Here is a 22,900-nt window from a genome sequence, read left to right on the forward strand (position 1 = left end):
TTTTTTACTTTGAGGGTTCCAGAGCACTGGAACAGGCTCCAGAGAGGTTGTGGAGTCTCCTTCTCTGGAGACACTCAAAACCCACCTGGACACATTCCTGTGTGATCTGCTCTGGGTGACCCTGGTTTAGCAGGTGGATTGGACTAGACGATCTCCAGAGGTCCCTTCCCACCCCAACCATTCTGTGATTCTGTGAAATTATGTTCTCCACCTAGAGAAACTCTCGCCTGAATTTCTGCTGGAATTTAGATGAAGTCCTAAGTTGATGCTAAATATGATGTGATGGCCACATGAGCAGTGATCACATGAGGATGGGTGCAGATTGGAATGACCTTCCTTAAACTGAAAAAGCACAGCACAAGGTGACAAACTTGTGTTTATCCATCCACCTTGTAAGTACGTCTATTACACAGGCAGGAAAAATCAGGGTAATGGCACACACAAATTAGGCACGGAAAAATGGGCAGAAGAGCATATGAGCAACAACAAGTCTTCTTAACCTTTCTGGTGGCTTGTTAACTCATAACTGAATTCTAAATTTTAAACATTATTTGGATACATGATTCTGTTAAATGCACCAGGCATGAAAAAGTTACAGAAAAACTGGTGAGGATTAGAGGAGGGTAAGAATGAAGACAGGCTTAGAAAGCATGGCCTGCAAAAGAGGTATGAGGAGCCTAGAAAAGAGAAATTGCACCATTTCATATCAAAGCTAAGCCAGTCCAACCACTGACACTTGTTTGATGCCCTCCCCACGGCTTGATTCAATCAACTAAGTCCGCAGAAAACTCGTTTTACGAAAGAACAGAAATCTTCTCCACATCGTCCTCTGAACTGTTTCAACACAATCACGTGGGGGCTGGCTGAATGGGGAAAAAGTGGGGTGGTTCACTTTGGCAGCAGCTAATCTTCAGCCTGGCTTAGCTTTAACATGAAAGTGTACCATATATGGGTCCATGAGACAGCAATGCAATCTCTATATTTTAGGAAGAAGAGGATGTTGAGCAACTTTGCTGTATCCACTGAGAAAGAAAACGAAAATAAATCTGGTAAGGATTTACCAAGATTCTTGGTTTATGTGGAAAAAAACCTTTTATAAGGGGAAGGGTACTGTGTAATCAAACATTCAAGTATTCTACATAAGAATATTGTGGAATTTCCTTCACTGGAATCATTACCAGTATATCATGTTGATGTCTTCCAGGATTAGTCCAAGGTTTCTCATTCTGTCTAAATGCAGAGGTAGACTGAATCTCTTGAGATTCATCCCATCCCTCCCTTTTTCTGACCTCACAATTTACTGAGTTCACTCATCCTATCTAACTTAGCTCCAACTGAATGCAGTACTACTTGGAAAAACGGCTTTAACAAGAACACTGTCAGATTCTAATACTGCTATTTAAATAATATTTTGTTGAAGACCAGAGAAGCTTCTCTGAACATGCTGTCCACAGACACATTATCAGACACAACGTTCATGATCTTTGTATTCTGGAAAACTTCCTAGATTGGCACAGCTGGTCTCAAAATACACAATGAAAATAAATCTATGAGAACAAGTCACACTTCAGAGGTGGTTCCCAGGCTTATGGTTCAGACCACAAATGGGATTGCAACACTTGCAAGTAGTTGCTTGAGCGTGATGGAAGTCCTGGTGCAGCTACTGGAAATAGGGTCACCAGCGGGGAAATATGTACACTGATATATACAATTTCATCAATATATCAGAAGCAAAATATAAAACCCAGCAGATTGTTGTTGAACCATAAGTGATGTTCATATTCAAAATACAGGAGTGTGAAACTGCAGTTGAAATGAAGCAGAGAGATGTGCTGTATTCAGAAATTTATTTATTTATTTGTTTGGAAAACTTTTATAGAAATGACAGGCTACAGAATACCTCTGTCTCCCCACAGTCAATAAATGTCATTATTAATGATATTCTCTAGGGAAGTGTTTTGTGGACAAACACTGCATCTTTCCTATACAAAACCCTCTACTCCCTTTACTGCAGGGAAGTTCTGGGAAAGCCTTGTAGGAAGAATAGAATACAGGAACATATGCCAATTGCTTTAATTAATTAAAAATTGTTAGCTGAAGAACTAGACAAAACAGTTCAAATGCAGCAAGCCTGCAGATTCATCTAGACTGTACAGGTGAGGGATCAAGCTAAGAAGTGTGCTTTATGGAGTACCTTTTCAAGTCTTCGGAAGTCTTGTCGAATGGAGATGATAAATAATAATTTAGGGAGAGCGTGTTAGCCTTTCAAAGAAATCTGAGCACAGAACTGGCTGTGTAATCACGCCCGCTCTGCTGATGCTGTGCAGCCCCACGTGGGAACCACCGCTGTGGGACACGGAGCTGCCATTCAGGGTTTGAGGAGCGAGCAGCTTTCTTCTTTGACAAGCCCTGCTACCTTTGAAGCTCCGATCTACTTGTTCTAATGGGACTGATTAAAGAGGGAGAGGAAACTTCAAAAGACTTCACTGCCTCTGTGAACTAGCTAGTTAGAAGGCTTCACTGACAACCTCTTGTGATACGTACCATAGTTTATTTTTTAGCTTGTTCGTCATTCTGCCCTTTAACATTAGCATCTTCTCTTAGCTTGTGTGTGAGAATGCTGAAGTTTGCAGACACTGTAAAATAACCGGGTCCTCCCCCTTAGATGGGACTCTCTCATATTTCTCCCTGTCCTCCATGTACTTTTTGCTCTGAAGTTTTGTGGTCAGTCACACATTTTTAAAGCCATTGTGGTCTTGATTCAGCAGTGTGTGATACATGGTTGTGACTGCCTGAGTGACGAGAGGCATATTTTTATCACAGGGATAATTCAATGGCAAGAGCAGGAATAACTGATACATGGAATAGGAAAGAACAAAATGCTAACGAAACCCTGAAGAGGGGTTGGCAGCTCCTCTAGGCCTCTATGTGTGTGTGTTTATTTATTTTAATTTCACTTAGCACTGATCTGTGCTGATGTTGATGCTGTCTGTTCCCCCATTGCCAGATGCGGCCCATCTACTTCAATGAGTCCAAAGCAGGATGATGCACCAGTTAATCTCCCCTTTCTCTGTCCTGGCAGCGACCCTTGTGTCAACAGCCTCTGCTCATTTCCTTCTCCTGCTTCTGTCTGCCCTTGTGGAAGGAATGACTTCCTCAGCTGACTCACCAAAATACTACTTCTCATCCAAACCCCTTCTGCAAAACGCATTTCATAAGACACTCTTACAGGAATGAATTTTAAAATTGGTCTCTGGGGGAACATCGAAACTTCTCAACTGTCTCCAGTTTGACAGGTGTGTCTTTTTAGGGTGTGATGTTAAAAGGATGGGCATTTTCTTTGCTTTGGTGGCACTGCATCAAATATATGTTTAAAAGACACATAAGTGAGGTTCTTAGGGACATGGTTTAGAGGTGGACTTGGCAGTGTTAGGTTAACGGTTGGACACAATGATCTTAAAGGTCTCATCCAACCAAAATGATTCTATGATTCTATTCTATGATTCTATACTGCCCATCAGGTAACTCAGATGTCCCATTTGAGAAGTCCAACTGAAGATAAAACCAGATCCATATTTCTATAGTAAATAAGCTGGCAGAAATGCTTTGATGATTATGCAAACATCTAGGTTTAGCATGTCTTGAAACTGTTGACCTCAGTGATTCATACTTTCAAAGAAAAATATTTTTCTTTGGTTATTCTCCCAGTTAATAGTTGTGTTTTTTATCTCACTTCCCTAGAACACCAAAGGCCTAATTCATCCTTTATGTGGGTCCTCTTGGGATAACAGAGGCTGCACAGATGGCATTTCTTGTTTTCACTGGTTCTGTGTCTGTCTTGGTCACTCAAATACAGGCTGAAAAAAGAGAAGAAAAAAAAGGAAGGATGACACCACTCGATCCGCCTCATGATACTCATCATTAAGGCCTGGTCTTGTGGCTTACTCCCACCACCTGTGTGCAACAAGACAAAGGCATGGTGAGGCATCCTGTCTACTGCCTTCTTGATCAAGAGATAGCTTTATTGCATTAGCAGTGTTTGCTCCTGTCAGTGACACTGCTACTGTATTTACTTCTGAGAAAAGAGCTGAAATAAGCGTGATCGCTAATTTATCATGCAATTCTTTAATAATTTTTTACTTGCATAATGCTGGTACCATTTTATTAACCTCTGGCAACAGATGGCAGCTGTGCCTCCCAGGGAAGGTTGTCAACAGCGGCAGTAAAGATATACCGTTTGTTCACTTTAAATAAATTTTGGTTGAAAACAAAAGTAATTAAAAATCACTTGTACACCTTGATATATACCTACTCCTGGATATGTACGCTGGAGCAAATGCTGTATGTGTGACTTAGATTAATTTTGCAAGGAGAATTATACTGTTCAGAGACTGGAGGGTAAATTCACACCACCCTGACGAGGCTAGTTGGCACTGCCCCTGAGCAGAAGTGCCTTTGTTTGAAAGAAGTTGAATTATTAAATATTCTTAATGAAATGGCCTGTTCGAGCTGTGCTAATGCAGTAGCTTAAAAACAGAGAGCAGGGACAGCACTGCCACCTGCTGCTCCCAGGGACACAGAATCATAGAATCACAGAATGTTAGGGATTGGAAGGGACCTCAAAAGATCATCTAGTCCAATCCCCCTGCCAGAGCAGGAACACCTAGATGAGGTTACACAGGAAGGCACCCAGGTGGGTTTTGAATGTCTCCAGAGTAGAAGACTCCACAACCTCCCTGGGCAGCCTGTTCCAGTGTTCTGTCACCCTCACTGAGAAGAAGTTTCTTCTCAAGTTTAAGTGGAACTTCCTGTGTTCCAGTTTGCCACCTGTTTTGCAGCTTTGTAGTTACAGGTTTTGATGCTGTTCTTTTTGGCTGGTTCAGTGTAAAGGGTTTTGTTAGGAATTTACTGAAAATGTAGGCAATCATCATCCCACCAGGCTAAGGCTTTATACTAACAACACTGTCCTTAAAAAATATATGATGGGCAATAGGCAGAAAGAGTGAAAATAGAAAGAACAGCACAGGAGAAAACCAAGACCAAAATCTTGTATGACCTAAAAGTGATAGTGCATGTATTTACATTTTTTTCTACATCACCTGTCCCATACAGCTGAAATTCTTAGCCTGAGTCTTAGAAGTCTTGTCCTTGATTGATAAACACTACCAGAAATGCGCCAAAGAGTTCCCATTTTAAGGCCATAACAGAAACTGTCAGAACATCCGTAGTGCTAAAGCGGTATATTAGTGGCAGAAGTTAATAGCTACTACAGATACTCTAAAACTTTGTGCAAATGGGGCACCCGCGTTAGCAAGAGATGTGGTTCATCCAGGTTAATTCAGTCACAACAGACCTGACTGTGGTAGTTGTAAGGTCACTATAAAGTCAGTGCTGAAGAAACCTTACTGGGTTTTAAGAGCTAGGCCTGTGACCCTGGAGCTTTCAATGATACTTTATTAAAAACTTTGATTAGAATTTCTGATTTAACTACTGAGTTGCAAAACTGGCAAAAGGGTGGTGATTTTGTCTCATAACAAGGCATATGTAGATTTTGAAGGAAAGTGACTGCACTGATTGGGAAGTGAAATTTCAGATCTTCTAGAAAATAGCTGAAATAAAGAAGTGTCTATGGGAAGGCAGACAGACAGTGCATTCAGTCACACATGCTGGGTGAAATCCTGGCTCAAATCAAAGGGGACTTTGCCATGAAGTTGAGAGAGGCCAGAATTTCAACTTCTATATTTACATTTGCATGTGAATTCCACCAGGCAAGATCTGCTTTCTGTTTTTTTGAGCTAGATTCTAAAGAAAACGGCTTTTCACATTAAAAACAGCACTTGGCACATAGTGTGGTATTACAACCTGCTCATATTTTGTCTTCCAATGCTTTGAATCGGGATCATCCTTGCTTATCAAGTCAAGCTGCCTACTGCTTCCCTACCGGAGGTATATTAATGCTGCTTTGTAAGCCTATTCTTTTGTCCCTATTAGAGTCCTCACTCATAAATCATTCAAATCCCTGAACCTGAGCCCTGCTCTACTACTGCCTCTAGTCATTTTTACTTATTATGCCTGGAAACTCTTCAGGTTGTTCGAGAAAAGCCAACTGAGACAAATGTGTGCCAATATATTTCTTTCTTCCTTCGGTGCAAATTCAAACAGTCATCTTCTAGCACTTGTGGTTTGAACAAAAGTGGAGTACATGAATAGTTCCACAGCCAGGCACGATTCTCAGCTGTGAGAAAGGGACTTACATCATTGCCTCCTGGACAGCCAGATGCCTGGTATTAATATTTCCTGGCTGACGTATATTTGACTGGATCCTCATTTGGATGCATCAGGCTGGGATGTTTGCCCAGCCAAAGCACTGTGGATGTACTCAGAGTCCTTTCTAAAGAGAATTACTATGAGTCTTAACACAAATTATGACACTGAATGTGATACTCCCAGACTAGTTAAAACGTGGTGCACACACGCACACAAATTAAAAAAATAAATCAATAAATCATCTTGGGATAGTAAGCTACTATGAAGTTCAAACTTAACAACGATGCAGAGTAGAAGTTAAGAAAATATTATATGGGGTAAATTAGTATATATATGCTTATTCATCAGTGTTAGCAGACAAAACAGATCCAGACTTCATGTGCATTTACCAACACATTGCCTCTCACACTGATACAGCAGTTTGAAAAAGCACAAAACTATCTACTGTCCAACTAGCTCAGGTGATAGATGTTTGTGCTTTAGGGTTAGGGATTAATTAATTAAATTAGCTATGCTTTCCTGTGCAGCAATCTGCCTTAAGAAGTATGATGGATTTATGATTTGCATAATAACAAGGGGTGAGATACTCAAAGCTGAGGAAAATAGAATATTTTGGTTGCAAGAGACCTACAATGACCATTTAGTCCAAGATTCAGCTAAACAGCTCCAGCTACTGTAGGTGGGAATTGTGTGGCTGAGACCGTTAATTGGCTTTGTGTCTTGAACCAAGAATCTTTAGTGCCATAAATTTTCTTACAGAACATAGTGTTTGTGCTCCAGGTAAGATGAACATTATCTAGAAGAGGAATTATTTAAATCCTACAAGAACACTCAAAATAAGACATAGGACCGGTGAATGGAACAAACCATGTTTTTGCTCAAGCTGGTGTGATCTGTAAGGTTTAAATGCTCAAGAAGCTTACTGATAATACCCGGCTGAGATTAGTAAACTAAATTTTATTCTTCACAGTGAAAGAACAATATCAGGAAAACAATTTTTGCTCAGTGGATGGGAAGAAGGTTTTATGCAGAAGAATCAATTACGTGAAACCAAGAAAAACCACATGGGCAGTGGTTGTATAATCAGTTTTACAGAGTGTCACTCATTATAATAAGTACAGATGAGATTATCTTGATGCTTCCCAACCTGTATGTCAAACATATATTGCTGGAATGTACCCAGCTTGCTTCTGAAGAGCTCCTGTGGGTAACGTAGTTCCTATTACTAAACATAGTTACAAATATTTTTCCTTTGTATAGGTAGCAGAAGACTGTCTCCATTCCATTCATGTGCTCTTTCAGTCCAACTCACTCCCGACCCCTGCTCTGGACCCATGATGTGCAGTTAATTTGGTGCTATTGATAATCTGGCCTCTTGTACCTGCACAGATGCCAGTTCTTGGGGATATAGGTAAGCACCTCCTCTGGCTTCCCCAATACTTCTTATACTATAAAGCAAAAACCCCAAATGGGTCCATTGAATATATTCACTCAAGATGATGGAAAAAAGCACCAGCACAGCAAAAGGAAAAATGAAGAACTTTCTTGGAGAAAGTAAACAGAACATTCCCTGCTAGTACATCTCCTGCTGTCAAATGTCAGTGATCCAAACATCATCTTTTTCCACCAGAAGTCAAGGGGACAGCCATGTCAGCTTTGACCTGAGGACAGAGGTTGAGAGGTTAGTCAAGAAGACAGGTCACCTGGATAGGTTACAGATCAGTATTTTGCTCCTTAAAGTCACTCCACTATCAAATAGGTCTGAATAACCACATTTGGGCGGGGAATAACCTGATGAAATTTAACAAGGGAAAGTGTAGAGTCCTACATCTGGGCAGGAACAACCCCAGGTTCCAGTATAGGTTGAGAAATTCCATATTAGAGAGCAGTGTAGGGGAAAGGGACCTGGGGGTCCTGGTGGACAACAGGATGAGCATGAGCCAGCACTGTGCCCTTGTGGCCAGGAAGGCCAATGGCATCCTTGGGTATATTACAAGGGGGGGTGGTTAGTAGATTGAGAGAGGTCCTCCTTCCCCTCTACTACGCCCTGGTGAGACCCCATCTAGAATATTATGTCCAGTTCTGGGCCCCTCAGTTCAAGAAGTAGAGGGAACTGCTGGAGAGGGTCCAGCATAGGGCAACCAAGATGATTAAGGGAGTAGAGCACCTCCCTTATGAAGAAAGGCTGAGGGAGCTGGGTCTCTTTAGTTTGGAGAAGAGGAGACTGAGGGGTGACCTTATTAATGTTTATAAATATATAAAGGGTGAGTGCCATGAGGATGGAGCCAGGCTCTTCTCAGTGGCAAACAATGATAGGACAAGGGGTAATGGAATCAAGCTGGAACATAAGAAGTTCCACTTAAATATGAGAAAAAACTTCTTCTCAGTGAGGGTGATGGAGCACTGGAACAGGCTGCCCAGGGAGGTTGTGGAGTCTCCTTCCCTGGAGACATTCAAAACCCACTTGGACATGTTCCTGTGCGACCTCACCTAGGCGTTCCTGCTCCAGCAGGGGGATTGGACTAGATGATCTTTTGAGGTCCCTTCCAATCCCAAACATACTGTGATACTGTGATTTATTATCTTTATACAGTATTAAAGACCTGGATACTTAGCTATTGTACTACTCTAAACCACTGAAAATATATACCTGATGGCTCATAAAATACAGAAAGAATTTCTGTGTACTTATTTTACTTGCCCTTAGCTATATATTTTATTTCTTCCCTTTTCCTCTTACCCCTTAACAAGCCTAATGCTTGATAATTTTAATTTTTTCCTTTTTCAGACTGTCAGTCACAGACAGTGTCTTGACTTACAAAGAAATCTTTTCTTATTCCAGAAGCATTTTTTGTTACTATGACTGCAGGCTTCATGCTTATCTCATACTTTTCAGATAAGCTCTCCCTTCACTAAGATCCATCCTATAATCTCAACCTATTTCTATGTGATTTAACTTCCTTGAGATGAATAGATTTTTTTTTGCTTGTTTTATTTGAAAGGATTTTATTTAGGAGACTCAGTTCTGATATACTCTAGACTTGTGGAATATGGTTAAAAAATACAAACAGCAATGAAGGAAGCTTTCAATTATTCTGAGAAAGGCAGTTTGGCAAAAACTACATACACGCACACACGAAAAATTAAAAGGTGAAAAGAAACAAACAATTTCCTTTGCATGGCCATAGTTCTTTCTGGGCTAGCAAAACTTGATGGCATATACTTCTGTAATTGTATTGTTGCAGATACAGGAAAGATAATTTCTATGCTTATTTCATAAGTAATTAATAAGCAGTATTTAATTTGTCAGTGGCTTGCAAGTATACAAAGAGACAAGAGCTTCCTAAAAATTTAATTCCTATACTCCTGAGGGCTTAAAGGATCTGTAGACTGCTGGAATTAAGTGGCTGTGATTTTTCTGTTAATTCAGACATTTACTTCATTAAATCTAAACACTTCTACTCTTCATTTCACGTATTTCTTAAATGTCGTGATGGTCTCTCAAACATTTATTCTGTTTATGTGTATTTTCAGTAATAATAGATTACTTATATTTACCTACAAGACTGAAACCCCCAGATATCGTAGACAGATGATATCTTACAGGAAATCCATGCAAAGCAGAGTGTTAATCCCTCTATGTAAACACCTCAAACAGGAAAGCATACTCAGAATTTTCTAGACACATTAATTTAATCCTATTTTGGCCTCTCCAACTAAACAGCAAAATACACACAGTGAACTTTCCTAAGAAGGAAGACAGCCTTATCAAACTCACCTCCAAATGACCTGCAGTAACTCTCAGTTTTTCTTTACAGGTAAGAAGCAGCTGCTTTTCATTACTTTAGGCAGTAACATCTCATTAGCACAGCATGTCAGGAAGCCAGAGAGTTATCAGCAATGCCGATGAAGTTTATTCCAGGTTTCGTCGAGCTTGGCTCAGTCCAAGCAGAAAATCAAGTTGGGTTACGCAGTGGATAACAGGTAGTAGAAATTCTGGAAACATTGCTATGGGTAAGGGCTGAAGGAAATGTTCTGGCAAATTCAACTTTGGCCCTAGCAGAGGTTGACTTCTGCCATTTCACTCCCTAGGCAGAGATTTCTGGCAGTTGGGCAGCAAATCCTTTTCCCTGCCAAGTAAGTGAAAAGAAATGTATTCTTCATGACATTTTAGTTTATGTGGCAGGTCAGGGAGGGTATCAGAGAATAGGAGGTCCAGCATCTTGTTCTGGCACGGGTTGCACAGCTGAGATATGCTGACTGCAGGAGCTAAGAGTACCTAATTACAGCCTTCACTCACAGATGTCCCTGCTGGCATGAACTCTAGTTATAGCCATCAGTGACATGTGCTTTGGCAAGGTCCTGACAGAATGCATATTTTCCAGGATGCCTGGAACAGCTAAGAGCTTGTGGAGCTGCACCCTCCATGTAGGAGGATCTGTGCTCTGAGGCCAAAGAAAGAGAAACAAGCTTGTGTACCCTAACAATAAAGGGTCTCTATATGTATATAAGTTGTTTTTCATCTTTTAGGTGTGAACATGAACACCGAGTCTCTCTTGATTAACTTTATTTGAGTCTGTGTCAAGAGGTGATGAAGGCTGGTGGACAGATACTTAACTGTGGAGCCCAGTAGAAAGCTGGAACCACCTCTACCATATTCAAAGCATCCTTCAGGACTGATACCCTGGGAGGATATCAGTAAGCAGGAGACAGTGAAATGCTATACAAGTGTTGTGAAGCCATTTATTCCTTGACAGTTTAATATCACTCGTTAGTTTACATGGGCTGTGAAACACGCAGGGTTTGACACCAATGCCATCAGTTCTGACACTGAGGATGTAAGCTTAGGTCTCAGCATAGAAAAAAAACTAGTGCATATATGGTTTCCTTAGGTAGTCAAGAAAGGTAGCTAAAGTAGTCAAAAATCATTTACGAACTTATCTATAGTAGAGCGCCTCCTGTGGGCTTTCACCTAATGGCTTTCATCCCCTTCATACTTACATCATACCTAGTAAGGTTTGTGATATTTCTCCTATTGAACACACCAGGAATTTAAAATTTATTTCAACAGGAAAAGATGCAAAGAGAAGAAACCAGAACATTCAATTTAAGAGCCTGCCAAAATGAATGATTGCATTTCATTTGTTTATTTTAAAATAAAGAGTTAACATTGGTTAAGCACAGTTTGCATTGGTACATAGTGGCAGAAAGCAAAAGTATTAATTACTGTTCACTGACCGCAGGTACGATTTTTGAAAAGTGGTAGATTAGTGAATAGTATATCTACAATAACAACAGCTAAAGTGAATACATCAATTTGAAACACACAATCACCAATGTCATTATTATTAGCTGGTTTACCCTTGAAGAATCACTCTGTTGCAAAGGGTAAGTATAGCAATACATTCTGAATTCCTTTGTTAAAACACGTTTTTGTAAGAAAAGAATATAAACAAGATCTGTAAATTTTGAAAATTAAATTAAAAAGCATTTCTCTTGTATAGAGTTTCTGCCCAGGAATGATACCACCCTTGTGATTAGCTTCTCAGAGGATCAGGTAATTCTTACCTTGCTCCTCTGCAAACCTTCTTTTCATTGTAGCTCCCTCCAAAAAAATGTGCTTTTCCCCCACGAAAACTTCTTCTGAAGCCTGACCAACCCTTCAGGAAGGCAGGCTGATAAGAAGTTTGCTGTTTCCTCATACTGTCAAATTGCAGGGTATGTTGTAAGGATGCTGATCCATGTTGATGGTTAATGTAGAAGACTGATGTAGTTTTTACTCATGTTTGTAAAGGTCTGATTGTCTTTCTGTCATTGCTGTGGTAGAAGCTGGGTCAGAATGCTATTTCTTCACAGACAGGAAAATCAGCAAGGGAAGACTGAAAGATGTGAATGGAGCATTTCACAGAGATACGGAAGATTAATTTCAGAGAGCCAAGGCTCATAAAAAGAACTCTGATTTAAATCTGCTCCATGGGGGTTATGAGTAATTTAGCACAGGAGAAAAACGTCACATGTAGTGCATGTAAAATATCACACAACTACATATTATAAAATGAAATCATTGTCTTCTGCTTTTTTCGGTATCAGACAGAGCTGTAACTTCCTGATAATTAACCAAAGCTGGGAAACAGGAAATCAAGCATCACATTTTGCTAGATACCACCTGAAAAGAAGCAGCTGAGAGCACTGCCACATTTGGCATAAGGTGCAGAGCCTCTTTCATTGTGTCCTTCAATTTCAGAGATGCTTAAAATGTATGGAAGGTGTCCCCTTGAATGCTTTTCTTTACTGAGGCATAAACAACCCGCTTGTCACCATGACATTGAGAAGATACCTTCTGGCTTCCAAATTTTGCAAAGGTGCTTCCAGGAAATTAATACAGCCCTGAACTTCACTAATTGCTCACTCGATTATGTTTCTCAGCCACCTTCTGTAGGTCTGTATTGGCCAAGGACATGGATTACACAACTAATGGCTGCTGTCCTTCCGTCTCTCTCCCCCAGGCTCTGCAGAGCATCCCCCTCACAAAATTATTCAGGCAATGTCTGTATTACACTGGCAGGAGGAAAGTGCTTGACCAATTGATGACCTCCTGAGGTCACCTGAATTATTCTAGGATTCTTCAATATCTTTCATGCTTGAACAAGTATATCTTCACAACAGCTGGACTTTGTAGAACATGAAGTTCCAGCTAAACATATTCAACTATATACGCAAACACACAGGCAAAACAATCGCTATGAACAGACATGATCAGATATAACCTCCCAAATAACATTCATTACAATTCACATTAAATATGTAAATCTATGAATTTGTGTATTTGTGTTGCCCAGTTATTTACAGTATGTGAGACTGAGTTTGCAGAGAGAGAGTTGAGTGCTGTCTTTGGGTGGAATAATGCATAATTCAAGTTTTTGGCAACATTATTTGGTATCACTTGAGTATAACGCTGAGCCTGATCATTTCACCCTGAGTAATGATTCAGAAATGGGAAAGAGTTCATCTTACAGCCATCCATTGACTGTCGAAGTCAAACCTATGGAACTGCACACATTTTACAGAGTGTGTAAGTCCCAAAAATGTGAACAGTTCCCAGCTCTTAGGCAATAAACTCTGCTGAGGGACGAATCACACCCTTTTTTCCTGCATCTTCTAAGCAAGATTGTGAAGCTTAAATGAGCATGTTCGAGATTCCGGTTCAGCTTAGATCACTAACTCCTTCTGTTGGTTTTATGCAGGAGGCTGAATTCACTGAATTCAGCATTAAAAATTCAAATAATTCAGTCATATCTAATTAGGCATTTTCTAACCAATGTTATACTATTTCACACAACACAAACTGAAAGAAGAAATAATAAATGCTAACCACCAATTTTAGTTCAGAACAGGGATACAATACATTTTGCTTTGTAAAGTTTCTCAGGAATATGTTGAATATACTAATAGAATAGTTTACATCTCTTTTTTTTTTTTTGTGAGTAAAAAGGTGTAATTTTCTCATTATTATGTATATTGGGTCGTGATGGCAATACTTCGCAGTCCTTTGCATTCCTTAATTGCAATGTGGGTTTACTCCCACTAGGTGTTATCCTTTCTCTATGGTTTGTGAAGGCAAACCGTCCTCCTTGAATAAACCTGGACCACCCCTGAGTGCCCTACTCAAAATGGAAAACAGGGGCTCATTCTTCATCCCGTCGTGATGGAAACATCTTTCTAAACACAACAAAATTCTCCACCCCCCCTCCCCTCCCAAGAAAAGCACCCCCAAAAAAGTGTAATCTCAAAATATTAAAAGAAGAAAAGCTGTTGTAACCCATCAGATCAAGACAGCATGCACCCAGCACATAGCTAGTTTTCGTAGGCAGCTAATAGCAAACACTGGAATGTGACTGACTTATCTGAAGCTGGTACTGCACAAAGACTTCCACCTGCACATTTATTGTCATAAAACCTAGCCTGTTCTTTGGACCATATTTAATGCCCTTTACATTGGTATATGCCTTACAAGGCATTCTGTGGCAGCCTTGAACACCACATGGACGAATATTTCACTGTCTCCTGCAAAAAATAAGAATAAACCACTGAGGTTATGACTCTGTTATGCAACCCAGTGACTGACACATACGTAAAAATAGTGGATATATTTACCCATTTTAATAGCCTCAGATGAAGTCCAGGTCTCCTCACTGGAAACAAATGTAACCAAATGAAAAGAGATAGGAAACAGAGAAGCAGCTAGTTGAATATCTAGTGAAAAGAAGTAAAAAATCTGTTAAAGGAAGAAGTTGCAGTAACCACAACCTTGCACCCAAGCAAAGCATCCTCATTTGCACAAAGTTGCAGTGAGATGCCCAGAGAAGATAATTCTGAAGAGTGGTTGATTCAAAGCAGATATTTCAGTGCTGGGCATGTTTTTAAGCCCAGAAAATGATGGCTATTTCAGACACAAACTCTGCGAGCTGGGTCTTTACCCAGGACTGTTGCACAGGCTGTATGAACAGTGTCTTCCCTTGAGAAGGCTCCTGCTTCTCTTTTTGAAGGGGAGTCGGGGGTCAGTTTGCACATTGGCACATAGGACACTGCAGTGGGACCGATTGGTTTGTGCCCCTAAAGAAAGACGTGGGACAGCAGCACAACTCAAGTGCTTGTTACAGCTGTGTCCCCCCATTCCCTGTAATGTAGATGGCTTTGGAAACCACACGGTGCTGCACAGGAGCATGGTGAGTCCTTGTCTGTTGGCCCTCTACCAGATGATGGGCAGGTGGAGGTAAAGCTCTGGAGAGCCAGTGTCTGAAGGAGCAGCATAACTTATTCATCTGCAAAACTTGTGAAAACACGAGTTGGAAGAACCATTAAGATCAGGACTTACAAAGTGTGGTCTCAAATCTAACAAAGCTCAAAGCAAATAAAAAGCTCAAGTCTAATAAATATGTTAGTGCTATTTTTATTAATCTACATTAATATTCATCTAATGCCAGAGAAATTAAGTTTATCTAACAGATTAATTAAACATACAATTTTTTTATATATGGGAGCGACTGTAAGACTCACCTGCTGGTAGGTACAAAATCTTCCACTGCAAATTCTGCTATGAATAAGTGCCTGCATGAGCATTACATGATCTCATCTTCTGGTTGCACAGTTTAATCACAGCGCTCTCAACAGAGAGCCCACACTAGGGAAGCAGAGTTTAAAATACCAATCTGCAGGAGGCTCTTGAGTATGGCCAGGAGCAGGGTGATGTGCGGGGAGATGCCACATTAAGAGACTGAAAGGTTAAGGTAACTCCATGAAGTTGTCACCAGCAAACAACAATGTGAAAATTTTGTGTGCTTTTAGTCTGGTGAATTGACCCTAAAATAGTATAGGGCCAAAAAGAAATATCCCCTGTGTGCTAGCAGATAATTCATATTATTTTCTCTTATTTCTATAGTGTCAAAGTCAGGTGTTTAAATGGGTAGCAATCAACTTCATTCAGGAGTATTTTATTTTTTTCCTGATCTTCCTGAACTGTTTTCACCTCTCTCCTATTCCTTTCAAAAAAAAAGAGAGAAATAATAAGCTTTTTGTTACAAAACGTCAGCAAAATATCAGTTAACCTACTTTGCCATTTTGCTCCCACAAATGAAAATACTGTGTGGTTAAAGTCCTGGCAGCTGTCTTTCCCACATGGAAAAAGTAATGTTCTGCATCTTTGCTACCCTACTCTTAGTCTTGTTCAGATTAAAATCCTGTAAATTCCAAATGTCTGGTGCCCCAAGCCCATCTCCTTCCTTAGACCACAATATTTGCCTGTCAGCTCTACCTCCACACATCATTCTTCTTTGTCATCTATTCCCTTTTCGAAACTTCTATTTCTCATTTCTGTCTCTTCTTCCTCATCTTCCTTTTCTTCCTCTTCCTCTTCTTCTCCTGGGCAAACTTATCTTGCCTCTTGAGAACTAACTTGCCTTTCCTTCCTCTCCCATTTCTGAGTTTTTGAAGGACTTCTTACCCCTTGCCTCTGCATCTTTCCATTTCTACTTCATGGACCACTGCATCAGGGAATTTGCAGCAAGGTAGCCCCGAGAGGGCTTCTTTCACCCCTACAAAAGGAAGGCATTGACCGTTCAATGCCTTTGTAATCCTCAAATCTTCCTCCCCTATCAGCTCTTCTCTCCAGGAAGAAAGCAGGCTTGAACTCCCAGAGAGGGCAACCAAGTACATCGACGAAGCATCTCTTTGCTGTTGCTTGCAAAGAGACACAGAAACGCAGATGAAATTCAAGCGAAAGTGTGAAACAATTTAAATGCTCTCTGGCAACGCATATTAAATAGGTGCTTATGTTTCACGCTGATCCCGATGCACTTAATTAATCCAAATTAAATCTGAGCTGTAAGGACACCCAATTACACACATATCCACGCAGAAAGAGAAGCCAGGCTCTCACGGTGAAGTCCTGCTTGACAGGCGGCTGGAGGCGACCCCACCTGCTCCAGGGTCCCCTCTCGCCGCCAGCCCCTTCTCCCATCCCGCGGGAGCCGAGCCCCGACGGCGGGGGCACCCAGCACGGCGCTCTCGGTGCCTCTCGACGGGATGCGGATCGGAGGGGGTTTTCACGGGCTCCTTCAGGGCATTAAAAACCTGTGCAGGGGCAGCGTCTTGCAAGCCCAGAAACAGGCAAGAGACCCGGCTGAGGCCAGTGCGGACAGCACACCCCTGTGAAGGCGACAGGAGGGAGAGGACACGACTAGCTCGTCGGGGTCCCGCTTGGCGAGGGTTTGAACAAGCCTTAACAAAATGAGCAGGGGCACAGCACGACTCCTTCGGCAGGGCAGAAGCGTCTCGCTGCTGCCCCTCTCCCGCACCTCGGGGTGAACGGAGTGCGGGGCTCTTGCCTGCGAAAAGAAGCCACGTCTCGGAGAAGCCGCGGAGCGAACAGAAGCCCGGAGGGGTGCCGGGGTGCGGGCGGCCACCCCAAGGTTTGACCCCCGCCGGCCGCACATCGCGGCGCCGGTAGTCGGCGAAGGGAGAGCGGCAGGGGCGCATCGGGCGGGGAGAGGGTCCCCGCCGCAGCCGGGGAAGGAGGACCGGGGTGTTGGGGGGGTTACGACGACGGGGGACCCTGCGTCAGTGCAGGGCCGTCCCCTTCCCCTCCCCGTGCGCTCGGCTCTGCCTCCCGCCAGCCTCCCACGCCTCCCGCGAGGTGCGGCCGCGCTACATAAACACGGCCTCGCCGGCACCGCCGGGGCTTTCCGCTCGCAGCCCGACGGAGGCGCCTGGCCGGCAGCGGAGCGGCTGCGAGGAGCGGAGAGCGGCAGCGGCCGCGCAGGCTCCGGGAACAGACGGGGCGGGAGGCTCCGGCGGGCAGCGGCGGAGGGCTGCGCGCTCCCCCGCGGGCGGCGGCGGCCCCGCCGGAGCCCAGGCGGCCGGAGGAGGAGGAGGAGGAAGGGCGGCGGCTCCCCGCCGGCGGCGGGTTCCCTCCGGTATGGCCCTGGCGGACAGCGCCCGCGGGCTGCCCAACGGCGGCGGCGTCTCGCCGGCGGCAGGCAGCGGCGCGGCGGGGAGCGGGGCGGCGGCGGGCGGCTGGTCGTCCTTCCCGGAGATCGTGGAGCTGAACGTGGGCGGGCAGGTGTATGTGACGCGGCGCTGCACCGTGGTGTCGGTGCGCGACTCTCTGCTCTGGCGCATGTTCTCGCAGCAGCAGCCCAGCGAGCTGCCCCGGGACAGCAAGGGCCGCTTCTTCCTCGACCGCGACGGCTTCCTCTTCCGCTACATCCTGGACTATCTGCGGGACCTCCAGCTGGTGCTGCCCGAGCACTTCCCCGAGCGCAGCCGCCTGCAGCGGGAGGCCGAGTACTTCCAGCTGCCCGACCTGGCTCGCCGCCTGGCCCAGGCTCGGGTCGCCGCCACCGCTCGCCCGGTCGCCCTGCACCGCGACGGCTCGGTCTGCGCCGACGAGCCGCCACCGCCGCTCCTCGGCTACCTGGAGGCCGAGCCGCTGGAAGGAGGCGGTGGGGGAGCCGCGGCGTCCGCCCCGTCGCCCACCGCCAGCCGCAGCCCCTCGGGCGGGCCGCTGCTCACGCCATCGCAGTCGCTGGACGGGGCGGGCGGGCGACGCTCGGGCTACATCACCATCGGCTACCGGGGCTCCTACACCATCGGGCGGGAGGCACAGGCCGATGCCAAGTTCCGGCGGGTGGCCCGCATCACTGTCTGCGGCAAGACGGCGCTGGCCAAAGAGGTCTTCGGGGAGACACTGAATGAGAGCCGCGACCCCGACCGCCCTCCCGAGCGCTACACCGCCCGCTACTACCTCAAGTTCAACTTCCTCGAGCAAGCCTTCGACCGGCTCTCCGAGGCTGGCTTTCGCATGGCTGCCTGCTCCTCCACCGGCACCTGCGCCTTCGGCCCCGAGCAGGGCGGTCCTGCCGATGACAAGATCTGGACCAGCTACACCGAGTATGTCTTCTGCCGGGACTGAGCAGCCGCATAGGGATAAGGTGGTGGCCCCTGCACACCCTCGCATCCACGGTCCCCTCCCGGCCTGGAGGAGGGAGGATGTGGAGGGTTTCCATGTCCCTTTGCGCTCTCCTCGCCCCGGTACCTGCCTCCCTGCACAAGGCAGGTCAGCCCCCCGTGCAGCCCCCCCACTCCTCATGCACGCACCTCCTGATGGCCCCAAGGACGGGAGGTCACTGTGTCATGCCTCGACTGCCATATCCCTGCTTGGCCACCATGTCCCTGCTCAGCCATTGTATCCCGGCTGGTACCCTCATCCCCCCTCCCATGCATCCCAGTAGCTGTGTCAGTAGCGAGGAAGGAGAGAGGTAGCGTGAATAGACAAATACCTGCCCCAGAAAGGTGTTGCGTGTGTGCCCAGCCCCTGCCCCTCTCCACACACGAGCCAAGGGACGGCTCTGTCAGGGTGGGGTGTTTTAAAAACCACCTGTTTAGGGGCTGAGGAACTTTTCAGTTGCTTTTTAGCGACTTCTGTTGAAAATGGTGTGACAAATGGCTGTCTTTTCTCATCCCCATACCCTTAACTGAGATTTCACCTTGTTGGGTGGATCCATAACGGTCTGTTTTATCCTCCCACCCTGTCAAAGTGATGTCTGTCTATGAAGGAATGTCACACACAGAAGTGATGACTGACTGTGAAGGGCTGGCACTCTGGCTCATACTTCATCTGTAGAGATGAGTAATTTTCCAGGAGGCGTGCGTGTGGCCCTTCATGAGGGGTTGCATCCACCTCCCCTCTCTGCCACCTATCTGTCTGAGCTCCCCTCTCCAAGCTCCTAAACTGGACCAGGACCTGCACAGCAGGCATGTAAGGCTGATGTGAAAGGACAGATTTGCTGGATAACCAACCACCTGAACTACCAAATGTCCTCAGAGACATGTGTGCACTCCCTTGAGAGGTAAAGCGACAAAGCTTTGAAAAATTAAAACGCTTGTGAATTGTAAATTTCATGGGTGGTGTGAAGTCCTTATAATACTCATGATGTTATTGTCTATAATATACATAGAAATTTCAGTGCGTATTTCCTTAAACACCCTCAAAATTATGGGGGTGAGATGAAGCCAGACTTGCCAGAGTGACTGTAGGGCCTGCCTCCTGGGAAGGTGACATCATGTATGTTGAGTTAATGCAGATGTACATTATAAGCGTAATCAAGAGCACCCTGCTTATTACTTTATGTTTTGTCATGTTAGTGCTGTAAAGCTTCGAAGCCAACAGAATTGATTCCGAAACCCCTTTTTTTAAGAACCAGTTTCTTAGTGTTCACGGCAGTACTACCAGGGCAGTGACACTGCTGAGACTTAAGTATCACTTCCTAGACAAACTGAATGCTTCTTACAAAGGGTTAAGCCCCATCCTTACAAAAACAATAATGTTGCCAACTTTTTTTTCAGGGGAAATTGCCCCTTATAAGCTGTATTTGGCTTGTGTTATCTAACAATCTTTCTTTCCCAGAGGAGGCAGCAGTAGCTTGCTTTGGAACATTATGAGCAGGTTTTACATCAGGAAGATCAAGCAACTCTTTCTAATAAATTTGTGAAGATTGGGGTACAAAAGCCCTTTCCTTTACCTGAACTTGACTTAAAAACCTGTATTGTCTATTCAGACGTTCACTAAAAAATATTGGAAATGTGTCCAAAGTGTTGAAGAATTTAGCAGTACATATCACAGGCTAGAAGTTACATTTTAAAAACTCTTGAATAATAAATTGTTCTAATTCCAAATTTAGAAATACTGCTAGCACTTGTATTCTAACCAAAGAGTTTCACAGTAGGGTTTTATTTTTAAAACCTTAATTCTTTTGAAAACAGCTGTAGCTACATACATATTGAGCTTAGTGCTTGGTCTCTGTGTTCGCCACTTGGTCTTTCATTAAGTGCATGCACAATTGCATAAAACTGAAAATAATTTGCATTGCCATGAGTGTTTTTATATTAGCAAGATTGTTTATTGACATGATTAAATTGAAGATGCACATACAAAAGTGCTGGGTATTGTCTAGTTGTAGATAGTTGTATAATGGAGTATTTTTAAAAGGAGAAAGATGTATACCTGCCAAATTAGATGAGCAATAAGACAGAGTGAGAGGATAGTACACCTGAAGACGGAACAAAACCCGTTTGTCCTATGCCTTACTCTGAGATTATTTCTTTGTGCTTAACTTATTTATACCACAAGTGAAGGGACATTGATCACAGCTACTAGGTCTTTACAATGTCATTCTCAAGAATAATGACTGTCTTTTTCTAGTTTATGTTAAGTAATTCTGAAGTATGTTTTTTAAGATTTTGTATAAAATCAGTTTTCAGTAAAGTGTTCAGATTCGCTCTAGATGGCTTTCTTTTTTTTTTAAGAATCTGGTAGCCTACTAAATCCATCATAGGAGCTACGAATAGGGGCAGTTTTAAATTGAACTTGTGATTTAATGTATATATACATACAGTATATGAACATTTTACACGAATCATTTAGTTTTTTAATCATTTTAGTGCTACAGAATTTCATAATAAATCTAGCTGCGCATTTACATATTACAGTATGTAGATAGTATGGTAATGTTTTACTGGTTTCCTATACCTGTTTCTATGGAAAACCGAATACGAACATCAGCTTGTAGAACTGAAGTTGATTACATATTTGATTGAATGTGAATCATAACTAAACTTCCAGGTGGTTGAATGCATCTTTAAAACAAAGATTGCCTGTGTTTTGATCAGTGACTGCCTATCTATTTGCTGGCAGACGACCCAGAAATTCTCATAATTTTAGGTGAAAAATGGGTGTAATAAAACCAGAAACTGATGATTTTTTAATCTTTGTGTTTGTGCTAAAAACTCTAAGCGCTATTAGCATTAGGAAATGGGGCCTTTCATTTACTAATAACTCATTTAATCCAGGCTTAAAATGATAGTGCCGTAAATGTAATAGTAATTTGATGGTTTGCCATGCAAGACAATGTTCTTCTTAAACATTACTCAGTAATTTCAGTAAAATTTTTAAAAGGTAAAACGCCCAAGGCAAAGTCCTTGAGTTTTGCTGGTCTCCTCTGTTGAGAGCTCAAAGAACAGATAAACACGATGATTCCTCTAACCTGTTGATGTGCAGAAGGACAAAAATGTAAAGGCACAATACTGGAGTCCTGTATCCATTTTGTAGCTGTTGTTGTTCATGGTTCATGTACTTATGGATGAATGCAGTAGCATTTACAAGTGCTATTAAAAAAACAAAGGCAGTCTTTCTTTTCATTAGAAGTTAAGGCACAGGTCTTTGCAGATGTTTGATAGGATGTTTATATTTTTATACATGTAGATAATGAGCCACTTATTCATTCTTACTTTCACATGTATAGCATTGAAAATAAAGATCCTCCTAGGAAAACGTTGCATACCAAATTAAATTCTTGTTCTTTAAATATTAACTCAGTTGTGTGGTTTACTTTTTAGTCTTGGTAAAGATGTCTTTATCTTTGCTTTCTCTTCCACAGTATCACACTAATAACTTTAGCAAGGACTCCAAACTAATATGGAGAGCAGAAACATCGAGCAAAAAATGCTATGTGTATAGGGATCCCCAGTAACACCCAGGGCAGGATAAACAGAAATGTATAATGCTCAGACTGCATAAGTCCTTTTAAGTCTCACAGAGAATTATTGTAGTACTGGTCAATATAAATCAGTCCTCAGGGAAGAATAGTGATTAAACAGCTTAATTTGAATAGCGTAGAGTAATTGTTGAAATAAAATGTTGATTTTTTGATGAAATTAGAGAATAATATTTGATATAGTCTTTATTTAATGAAAGAAACATTAATACCTGAGGAAACAGATGATCAGAGAGAAATGCATTTAGAAATTCTGTTAAGGAATGGAAAGGTGGTCTTATAGCTAGCCAGTGATTTCTAATGAACTATTATGAACCTAATGGTTTATAATAAACCTGTGGTCAGATTTGTAGAAAATTAGTAATAAATTACTAGTAAAATCCACGTGCATGAAGCACCTGTATCTTTCTTGGGTAGCATGGTTATAATGCAAAGGAACCAAGTGAAGGAAGTTTAATCAACCGTTTCGTTCGATGGCCTGATATTGTTTGAGAGCTTTGTTATCATGCAATAATATAAGGAAG

General features: G+C 43.0%; 1 protein-coding gene across 1 annotated transcript; it reads left to right on the forward strand.

Annotated features, from left to right (window-relative positions):
* The first annotated feature begins 17,596 nt into the window (after nt 1-17,596).
* Nucleotides 17,597-22,193, forward strand: KCTD12 (potassium channel tetramerization domain containing 12). The gene has a single exon (XM_082065093.1). The coding sequence runs from the start codon at nt 17,741-17,743 to the stop codon at nt 18,734-18,736; it is 996 nt and encodes a 331-aa protein (XP_081921219.1). The 5' UTR covers nt 17,597-17,740; the 3' UTR covers nt 18,737-22,193.
* Nucleotides 22,194-22,900: the final 707 nt, after the last annotated feature.

This window comes from Streptopelia decaocto, assembly GCF_964273445.1.
Source record: "Streptopelia decaocto genome assembly, chromosome: 1".
NCBI lineage: Eukaryota > Metazoa > Chordata > Aves > Columbiformes > Columbidae > Streptopelia > Streptopelia decaocto.

Coding starts and splice junctions, on each gene's coding strand:
- KCTD12 (XM_082065093.1), top strand. CDS start 17,741: ATGGCCCTGGCGGACAGCGCCCGCGGGCTGCCCAACGGCGGCGGCGTC.